Source organism: Amphiprion ocellaris, chromosome 2, assembly GCF_022539595.1.
Source record: "Amphiprion ocellaris isolate individual 3 ecotype Okinawa chromosome 2, ASM2253959v1, whole genome shotgun sequence".
Classification (NCBI taxonomy): Eukaryota; Metazoa; Chordata; class Actinopteri; family Pomacentridae; genus Amphiprion; species Amphiprion ocellaris.
In genome coordinates, this window is record NC_072767.1 from 35,939,977 (window position 1) to 35,950,912 (window position 10,936).

Sequence of the window (10,936 nt, forward strand, 5' to 3'; positions counted from 1 at the left end):
TCATTTTCTTGTCCTTTAACTCAGTGTGATACCAAGTTTTCCTCTTGTACAGTAGTAGTGACTTTTATTTACAGCTCAGAGCAGTCGGATCGAATTTCATTGCTTGAGCTGTGACACTAAGAAGTTCTCCATTCCAGTCCAGCTGACAGTATTTACAATAACACTTGGGGTTGAGCTATGATCATCTTAAACTGAAATGAACAACAATAATTAATTTCTATCAATTTAACCAGAAAAGATGAGTTCATCTGAATAAAGTCCTTCATAATACCATAGGCATGGTAAGTTTATTTGCATAGCACAATTCAGTCACAAGGCAAGACAACATTGGACATAAAAAAGCATCAAGAAAATGGGCCATTTTCTTTTTCAGTTAAAACAGATTAATAGAGAATTAAAAATAAGATAAAAAGGAAATTTAGGGAAAAAAATGTTACAGTACAGTTTAAAATATTTGTTATTTAATGAAAGGCACAGTCAAACAGAAAAATATTCAGCCTTGACTGAAAAGAGCTTAGTTGCAGCAGACCTGCAGTTTTCTGGGAGTTTATTCCAGATATGCAGTACATATGTTACATTTTACAATGAAAATAAGATTTCTTCCCCAATTCGGAAAAGAAAATAATTTACATATATCTGGAGGCAGATATATATTCATACTTATTTCATACAATAACATTAAATAAAAATAAAAGTTAAATACACAAACACACAAGGACAAATTAGCTCTATGACTCCCTGACATGTACAAATAAAAATGTTTATAACGTTAAACATGCATAAATATAAATTTTTATAACGTTAAACGAATAAAACGTTATAAAGCAAGCAGCCCTCTCGGTGCAGCCCTCTCGGTGCAGCCCTCTCGGTGCAGGCCTCATACTATTGGTTAAGTCTGCGGGCAGAAGTTGTGAAACGTGGACGTACCCTCTTGTGTGCGTGCGCGTGCATGTGTGTCGGTAGGAGAGCCAGCCAGCCAGCGGAGTGATGATGGCAGGGCAGGAAGAGCCGACACTCACAGAGGAATGAGAACTTGTCGGGGATGGCGGACAAACCTCTGACACTGTTCGTGAAGCTGTTTGCCGCCGGCTTCTACGGTCTGAGCTCGTTTCTGATCGTCGTGGTGAACAAGAGCGTCCTCACCAACTACAGGTAACGGCTTCAACTGTAGCTCCGCCGCCGTGTTAGCCTAGCTAGCTGCTGGAAGTTGTGTCGAGCCGAACACAGTGGAGCTGATTAGCTTAACGGCAACTTTTTGGCTAGCGAGCTGTAAACAGACGGAAACCGGGCGGCTCCGCTTTCTGTGGCATTTTATGAAGCGGTGTTTTAACATTTCATTGCGCATAAAGACGAGGTTAGCTAACTACAACGAGCTGTAACGACTCAACTCTGCTGTTTCAGGTTCCCTTCTTCAATATGTGTCGGAATAGGACAAGTAAGTTGAAGTCCTTCTCTGCCTTTTCCGATTCATTGAACGCATTTTCTTCTTTAAGACCAGGCAGGTAAGAGCAGTTGTACTAATTTGTTCCTGTGTGCAGATGTTGGCCACAGTGGTTGTGCTGTGGGTGGGCAAGGCTGCGAGGGTGATCAGCTTCCCTGACTTTGATGAGAGCATACCTCGCAAGGTGAGCAGAGCTGCAAATAACCGACGTTTCCATTGTCGATCATCCAATAGTTGTCTGGTCTAGAAAATGTCAGATAATGGTGAAACTAGTCCAATACGATGTCCTTAAATTTCCACATCGCACAAATGTGTTCTGTTTGCAGTCCCAGAGGAGTAAACAAACCAATAAATACTCAGTTTTTAAAAGCTGGAGGCAAATGAGTTCTACTTTAAAATGCACTCAAACATATTAATCGATTATCATAATACTTGTTGATTATTTTTATTAGGTTGCAGCTGTAAAGGTGAGACTTCCCTGTCTATTTTTGACAGAAAAAGAGCCATCACAGGTTTCCAGAGGGCTTGGTCAGATCTTTAGATGTCTTATTTTACTGCTCATATATTAAATATGTTCATTCTATTAGAGTAGACAATGAAACATGCATTTTTTTTAAGCCTCAAATTTTAATGAATGCTGCCAGCAGAGGTGCAAAGAGTAGTGGATTAGTCGTCGGCTATGAAAATAAGTACCAACTATTGTGTTAAGCCATCAAGTCTTCTTTAATAGAAAACAAAGTCTAAATTCTCAGATTTCAGATTCATATATTCAAATATTGTCTAGTTTCTTTGCTGCTCTGTGACAGTAAACTGAGTATCTTTGGGTTGTGGACAAAACACATTTGAGGACACTATCTTGGGCTCCGGTAAACACAGATCAACATTTTTCACTACTTTCTGACATTTTATAGACTAAACAACTATTTGAGCAATGATGAAAATAGTTGGCAATAAAATACTTGCGGCCCCAGCTTAGCTGCTGTTAAATTTCTGTCAATCAGCTGATAGACTTAATGTTTCCTCTCTAAATAATCCATTATATAATGTTTGGGTTGTTCTTTCTCGCCAAAATGTTAATGTATTTTTATGTTTTCTAGACGTTTCCTCTACCTCTCCTTTATGTGGGAAATCAAATCACTGGTCTCTTTGGAACCAAAAGGCTGAAGTAAGTTTCTCATCTATAAATCTTCTAGACAGTTGAAGACCCTCCCTGTTTTTGTTGCTTGTCACCATGTCCATTTGGAGTTTATTAAATGCCAGAGGACTTACATGAGCAAAAATTTTTACCCGTGAAGTTGCGGTCTACCAGTGAAACACAGAAAAGGCAGGGTTTCACATGTAACACCCAAAGATTCTAACTCAGTAACTTGAAGGAAGAGGCCTTCCATAGTATTATTATTCTTCAGAATCACGTTCTGGTTCTAACATGTATGACTGGATTACTTTATTAATGCAGCCTGCTATTGTGTATCACAAAGTAGTTTTACATTGTTCAAGTAGAGTTGCAGATGATCAGGTGTCCTTGAGCTGCAGCGAGTAGGGAAGGGTGAGTGGAGACTGGGGCAAGAATCAAGTTACAATTTAAGCCATTCTAAGGCACAGAGGATTTTTTTCATGGAAAAACTTCTGAATATGAAACTTCGATACACAGAGATGAGTTTTTAGGGTTTATTCATTCACCAAAGAGGACGCTGAACTGTATTGCCATGGACGTTTTTATTGATCATTTTCTATCTGGATTTATGTCCTCTACCACCAGTCTGCCGATGTTTACTGTCCTCAGGAGGTTCTCCATCTTATTCACAATGCTGGCTGAGGGATTTCTGCTCAAGTAAGACTCCATGTGACGCTTTTCATGGTCATTTTTTGTGATGCCAAGAATGTCTCTTTGTACAGTGGTTTTTATTTACAGCTCAGAGCAGTCAGATTAAATTTCATTGTTCCTGTGTTTGACCTGTGGCAGGAAGAAGTTCTCCAGGCCAGTACAACTGACAGTTTTTACAATGATCCTTGGGGCGTTTATAGCCGCAAGGTAAGTTCTACTACATCCAGGTGTTTCAGCTTTTGACCAGCCCAGAATTACCTTCACTTATGAAGCGCTGCTTTGTGCTGATATACGTCCACACTTACCTGATGTTGTCTTAAGGTCATGTTGTACATCTGTAGTCAAAGGAGCTCTGCTAAATCACAGCAGGCCTAAAGTTAAATTGTCAGTGACAGAACACTTATTTGCTTTCTTGACACTTTCTCCTGTTTTCTCTGTTCATAGTGCTGACTTGTCCTTTGACCTCCATGGCTACGTATTCATACTCATGAACGATGTTCTGACTGCTGCCAATGGGGCCTATGTGAAACAAAAATTAGATGCAAAGGTATGTGGCAGCACCATCTGATGAATGTGACCATTGTTGGGTGGGGGATTTTTTTGGCATTGAGCTGATGTTTGTGAATGCAGAGAACTCACTGTCCTTCAGCTTCTGCTTTAAAGGAACTCAGTGTGCCAAATACCTTGAGTTGGTTCCTTTCACTCCCTACCGACGGATTTAATTAGCAGAATGTAAATGTGTTTTTGTAGAGAAAGTATAATTTCTGACTCTAGTGTATTCTAAAACAACGTAGTGTTGATTTACTAATTCCTTTAAACAATTTTAAAGTGTAGTTTTAACAACAGTTGCAAATTTCTTGTAGCTTGTTTTATGTGTTTTTCATGTCACGTGAGCAGACCGCTCGGCTCTCACGTTACAGCAGAGGCACGGGGGGTCCATATTTAGTCTATGATGTCTGTAGAGCACCATCTGCTAGTCCTGAGGGAGACAGAAGGGAGTGTGTGAGTGACCTCATGAGGGAGTGAAAGACGTGGAACAGAATCAGATGAAGGCCAACAAGAGTTTCTAGGTAGTGCAGTAGGCTGGCCATGCATGACATCTGTATGCTAGTTAGTGAGGAATGCACTAAAACAATTGTGAATAACTCTATTCTGGCTGTGCTTGTTTTAATGTTCCCTTTCCATCTGTTTCTCTGCTCTTTTTCTCTCTTTTTTTGCAGGAGTTAGGGAAATATGGATTACTGTATTATAATGCATTATTTATGATAATTCCCACTCTGCTGTTGGCTCATGTCACTGGAGATATGCAGAAGGTGAGCTGTTTGACTCTTATGTTCCATCTATTCAAACCTCCAAGTGTCTCTATTTATGGCTGTTCTTATGGCTGAGCTTTCAAGTTAAAGCCCTGCAGGGAGTTTATAGGCTCAGTGCTGATCAGTTATTGCAGGGTTTAATCCTAAATTAAAGTGAGTGCGCATATGTGTAAGGCTGGGCGTGTGCTGTTGGTCAGTGCTGGCAGAGACCTTTTGGTTTGCCCAGCTGGGGCCCAGCAGCCAGAAAGGCACAAAGATGCTATTATGCACCTCGTAGAGTTATTACAGCAGCGCCTACAACCGCCCTTGACTGAATAATCGCAGGAGAGACACCAGCTGCTACATTTTTAAAGCTACTGGAAACTCGGTGTTGGATTTGCAGGTCTGAGGAGTTAGTTGTGTTGCTGGTCAACTCAACCTCAACTCCCGAAAACTCCTCAGTGCTCAGTTAACTCCCTTCATTTCCTGTCTTCCACTGAACCGACACACAAGCAATGACTCACAGAGTTCCTACGCAGTATGGAATTTGATTTTGGTAGTTCCTAGGTCTGGAAAATAGCAAAGTATTAGTGTTTCCACATTACTACCCCTATGCTATTTTCGAAGTATAAAATCCAGAATTTCTAAAAATAACTTAATCATTCAAGCGGAGTGTTTTTCATGGCGTTTGGAGCAGGCAGTTAAAACGTTTACCTCAGTGTGAAAGAGTTCAGGCCAGAGCGAGCTTGATGTTATGAAAGTGAGGCAGGAAATGTGGCATAGGACTGACTCCTGCACAGAGCTGCCAGTACATCACAGCCTGCAAAACAGCTGCCCCAAGAGCCTTAGACTGGACCAAATCCACAACCAAATTACTCGGGCAGTCTTTGAACTGACTATATACACAGCATCACAAATAATCAGCTTGTCTGAATTTTCAAGAGTTTTGCAGAGATGAAGTTGTCAGTAAAGTTCATACAATACATTATTATAATTAATGACTGCATGGATTGTCATCAGTGGATAAACTAATATGGTCAGGAAAAGTCAGGAAATGTGTAGAATTTTGAAATGGACAATGTGAAGGAATCTTGAACTTTTGGTTTTTGCCAAACCAATTATTTTTACCATCCAATTGTCAGTTTAGCCCTTGTTTTCTGTGTGCTTTATATGTGTATGTGTGTGTTTTCACTGCTTCTTATGCTGTGCTTCTCCTTTCAGGCTGTGGAATATGATGGTTGGTCAGATGCGCTTTTCCTCTCCCAGTTCATTCTCTCTTGTATCATGGGGTAAGATACAGGCCAAAGCTTAACTGTGGAATGCATGCGTGTACAAGCAAGAATTTGTTTGTGCACAACATCTGGAATAAACCAATCTAAATGTCGTTACTGTGGTATCAGTAATGACATTCTTGGCCACTGCTCAGCTGACTGTGAGGCTCACAATGACCTTTTGTCTACAATGTTGCGTTGTCGTTGTGAAATCTGATTTCATGCTCGAACAAGTGTCGTGTCATGCTTACTATGATAACATTTTCTTTGGCAGGTTTGTTCTGATGTATTCCACTGTGCTCTGTACGCAATACAACTCCGCTTTAACAACTACGATCGTGGGATGCATCAAGGTGAGCAGAACGTTGAGTGAAGTAGCAGTTAAACACACAAAAACAGAAACCGCTCAGCTTCATTAACATTATCTCCATTCTGCAGAATGTCCTGGTGACATACATTGGGATGGTGTTCAGTGGAGACTACATTTTCTCTTGGACCAACTTCATAGGGTTGAACATCAGGTATGTTTTTAGGAGCCTAAACACAGCTCCTCATCTGTGTAACATTCTAAAATAAGGCTTATTGAGCAAATTCAGCAGATTGGGTCAGTTAAATAAGAACATAATGTAGCGTTATATCAGTTAGCGGCCCGGCTCCATGGATAGTCACCAGTCGACAGCTTAAATCTGAACTTGGAAGAATATCCATGACATTTTGGACAGATATTCATGGTGCTCAGAAAATGAATCTCACTGATGTTGATGGTTGTTACATTTCCTTTTGTGTACCAGCAGGTCAGTGTGAACATCATGTTAGTACATTAATGATTCACAGACATTTCGTCCTAGATGATTGCCCTACTTATTGTCAAGTGCCACCATTAGTAGTGTTCGGCATCAAGAACCAATTCCAAAGGAACCATTGAATAATATAATTGATAGTTCCTTAACAACAGCTTCTGTTTAACTGCTTCTATCTATCAGTGCCATATTCATACAAGTTGAATAACTGCATGTCTTTCCGTCTCATAATGCATTTATAATTCTTGAGCCTAGCATTATTTTCAGTTAGCCTACTCATTGTTGCTGAGTTGCTTAATTAGCAGTTCAACAGCACAGTGTGATTATCTTGTAACAACTGCCTCAACTTAGCAAACACTACGAAACACTTTACTTGGAAAATAATGGACTCTGCTATGGTTACAGTAAAGTAGCTTGAGTAAATACAAAAATATGCAAGAAACCAGAGATGAAACCGCTGATTTCTTTGTGTAGTTCTGTGTTTCTGCTCTTACTATTTATCTGTGGTGAACAGCGATTCAGTCAACTCTGCTTTGAGGAATGCAGTTGGAAGTTGCAGGAACATGAACAGATTCTTGATTTCTTATCTGTGACGGCAAACAACCAACCTTTCAATAACTGTTATGCTTATCCAAGCTTGTTACGGATTACCTTTATTACCTCTCATAGAAATACTTTACTTTTACTGCAACAACCTGCCGGTACTTTGAGCTATCACACACCAGGAGGGACTCACTTCCCACAGAAAACCCATTAATCTATGTCAGCAACTTTTTAAAAGAAGAAATGTGCACTTAGGCTGTGAATGTGCTGGTCTTACTAGTTAAAAAAACACGAGAACTTTATTTTATTCATTTAAGTGTTAAGCGTTCATGTACCTTGATAGACAGAGATAAGCAGTAGTGGAGGAAGTACGATTAAAACTACTAATACTACTCTAGTAGTACTAATAGTTTAGTATGTCTAAACTATGACGTTTTAGTGAGCTGAGCAGCCTTGGTGGAGTACTGCACTCTTTGAGAGCTTTCCTAAGTAGATTTGTGACCAAGAACATTCCCCTCATCTTCATTGTAATGTAAGTTGTAGAATTTACTTTGAGGTAATAGTATAGCTATTGTAAAGGTCCAGTTTAATTTTCATTAAAAGCACTGATGTAAAAGCCTCAGAAAATGACAAATCAATAATGTAGACGATAAATTAAATCCATAGCAAACAAAACGGGAAGCTGTAATGTCATTTGCTCTCCTCAGGGCTCTTGGAGTCACAGTGGTGACCTGTGAGCTGGAGGATTGTTCTTGTTTCTTCACTGTGACCTACAACTGAGACTATTAGATGTTTGTTTCTAGTAAAAAACTGAAATGCCGATGTTGACACAGATAATACTAACATTAATGTGTCACAGCCCTGCAGGAATTCAGACATACATGCTGGATCTTGTTGGGAAATACGACCAGTTTTACAGCTCATGATGTGCCGTGACATGTCCACCTTATGGCTGTTTTGATACACAATTTATCAAACATTTAGAGGCATCTATGAACACCTGATGTTGAAAACCCCATTTATACAGTGTTTTACATATTCAAACAAAGTTTAAGATCTCACTTTTGCTCTCTTTGTGTTGTTGCAGTATTGCTGGCAGCCTGGTGTACTCGTACATCACTCTCACAGAGGAGCAGTCCAGCAAAGCGAGTGAAAACACCAAGCTGGACATCAAGGGCAAAGTGGTTGTATGACAGAGACACTGGATTTTATTATTTTTTACACTGACGAACAGGAAAAATTCTATTTTTAGTACGACTTTTATTTATGGAGTTTTTTTAGCAGCAAAGGCGTTGGATTGTTGGGATGGGAGCCACGCCGTCACCATGCCTCTCCTGCTGCTGCCATGGTTACGAAAGCCTCCAGAGGGATTGTAGGTTGATCTTTAGATGGTGTTTTCTCTCTAAATATTCAGATTTGGATACTGTACTTGGGAGTATTGAGAACAAGGGAACATGGAACCAGTACTATTTATATTAAAATACGTCTTGATACTTAGACATGTAGAACATTTAAAGACAGATGTTAAGGTGACATTATGTTTCTTGAACACAGGTGTGAACAGCTGGAATTGTCAGCTGTTTTAAGTGTGTACTGTCGAATTATGGGAATATTTGGTTATTTTAAAGACACAATCCTTATTTGTTAAGCCCTTTTCTGTTTTGCTGTTTACAAGGAATGTACCTTCCGATGCCTTCTGAGCACAGTGAGATGCACTGACACTGTCATTTTCTGTTTTCAGTCTTTATCCCAGTACGTTTCCTCAGATTTTTTTTTTTTAAAATTCTCAAACACTGTTCTAAGCTCGCTACAGATAGATAACGACAGCGATCTAACCTCATCCTTCAGACAACCAAAGTGGATGAAGTGGATGTGCGGTCGGCTGTCACTTCCCATCAAGGATTGTGGCTTTAAATGTCGCTGCCTCCTTTTTGGGAGAAAATTTAAGATAACAGTTTACATTTTGCTCCTTCAGTATTACAGAATGTTCGGTATGGACTCTTCAAGTCTGCAAGTGATTTTCTCTATGCAGGTTTAACAAACGGGTGATATGGTTTGTTATTTGTACAAGGGGATCCATTTGTCTTATTATTTTTTGTTTTGTTTTCTGGACACAATAAGTTGTTTTCCACTGCAGGAACTTGTGGGCTGTTTTAGGGAATCTTTATACAGGCTTTGACTGTAAAAACTGTCCCCTTAGAGCATCATTCAGTGCTGATTTTGGGGGAGAAAATAGCACCTGTTTTGGGGTAGATACTCCTGAGTGATTGTGGTTAAAGTGGGAGAAGATGAGGCTGCTTAGTTAAACGTGGAAGGACAACAAGCGCAATTTCTTCCTGCTTCGAGTAGCAGTCTTCCTTTAAACATCATCAGTAATGTTAAATACACAACAACATGACAAACACTCGGTTATATTTCCTACATGCTCTTAAAACCAGTCCAATAACTAGTATTACTCACCGCTTTGGAGAAGCTCTTGGATCCCACAAAACAGAAAATCTTACCGTCTGTCCTGAGCTCCCGCAGTGGAAAGCCGCTTAATGTTATCGCACTTTTAACTGAGGTAGCACCTGAAAAATGGTGGAAACAAATTGCATCACCTCCTGTTGTATTCTTTGTTGAGAATGAGATTAATGTACTCTCCTGAAATGGTAATTTCAGGCGTTTTTAAGTATTGCAACTTGGTTATTTAAATGTTTAATAATCAGGTACGAGTATTTCTGTTTTTTAAAAAACATTTTTATCTACATCATTTTGTATTTATTACTTTTTCAGACTAACTCATTTTGTAGGTGGAGTGGCTTGTGAATTGTCGATGCTGATCTCATCTCAAAGACGGTAACCGTGGATTTGTAGCTGAAACACGGTGATGTATTTTTACATTAAAAAAAACTTCTCTTGACATGTGTTTTCCTGTTCTGCTTGCAATTGGGTCATTTCATCATCTAGCAAAATATTTACATACAAGGGTATTGGGCAACACCCTAAACAACGGGTGTACCTCCTGTTTTTGGACATAACTGTTTATTAGAACGCCTTCTATCACTCCCCACAAAAATTCGAACGTTTGTCGACATTTCTTGCAATCAAAGAAAAAAGGCTAACAACTATGTTGACATAATGGAAGAACAATCTTTCTCCGGTGACATTTTCTGGTCAAGCTGGGAACTGTTTGAAAGTCCCCTCATACTTCAGTGTTCAGAGATTGTGGTGCTAAAGTTGCTAATCTTATTTAGATTTATTGTGCTACACTACTTAAATCTTATTAAAATTAGTGAATGTTTAATATTTGTGCATTTATTTTGAAAGAGTTGGAAGCTGCTAAATCCTGAATAGGTACAACTCGTAAACTAAAGTAGAACACTGGTTCCCCCTTCTGTCACATCTGTGAAAACCCGTCAGTCTGGTTTTCAAGCTGTACACCAGACATAAATAGTACAATTTTACAATGACACTCCTGATAAATGCTTCTTGAGGATGTTTAAATTCTCATCTAAGAGACGTTCTCAATGCTTAATGACTGGCAGGGTGTTTCTTATGGAGTCACAGGAGTGCCACAATAAAATATAAATAAATAAATAAATAAGGAAATAAATGTGGGGAATATAAAGAGAAATAAATAAATATAAAGAGAAATAAATTTAAAAAATAAATAAAAAGTAAAATTTTGTCTTTGCTTTTCCCTTTTCTCTTTTTTTTTCGATTTTGTCATTGTCTTTTCCGTTTTGCATTTGCCTTTTCCTTTTGGCACTCCTCAGTCCACC

General features: G+C 39.2%; 1 protein-coding gene across 1 annotated transcript; it reads left to right on the top strand.

Annotated features, from left to right (window-relative positions):
* The first annotated feature begins 942 nt into the window (after window positions 1-942).
* Window positions 943-10,074, top strand: LOC111565085 (UDP-N-acetylglucosamine/UDP-glucose/GDP-mannose transporter-like). Its single transcript, XM_023265105.3, has 12 exons — window positions 943-1,152; window positions 1,402-1,435; window positions 1,539-1,625; window positions 2,539-2,606; window positions 3,201-3,272; window positions 3,405-3,473; window positions 3,711-3,813; window positions 4,487-4,579; window positions 5,780-5,847; window positions 6,104-6,182; window positions 6,268-6,350; window positions 8,260-10,074. The coding sequence occupies exons 1-12, from the start codon at window positions 1,043-1,045 to the stop codon at window positions 8,363-8,365; spliced, it is 972 nt and encodes a 323-aa protein (XP_023120873.2). The 5' UTR covers window positions 943-1,042; the 3' UTR covers window positions 8,366-10,074.
* The last annotated feature ends 862 nt before the right edge of the window (window positions 10,075-10,936 follow it).

What these genes read in the sequence shown, in the direction of transcription:
- LOC111565085 (XM_023265105.3), top strand. Translation starts at nt 1,043, where the DNA reads ATGGCGGACAAACCTCTGACACTGTTCGTGAAGCTGTTTGCCGCCGGC. An exon ending in GCTGAGGGATTTCTGCTCAA is followed by an intron (nt 3,273 to 3,404) that starts GTAAGACTCCAT and finishes GACCTGTGGCAG; the next exon opens with GAAGAAGTTCTCCAGGCCAG. An exon ending in CGATCGTGGGATGCATCAAG is followed by an intron (nt 6,183 to 6,267) that starts GTGAGCAGAACG and finishes TCCATTCTGCAG; the next exon opens with AATGTCCTGGTGACATACAT.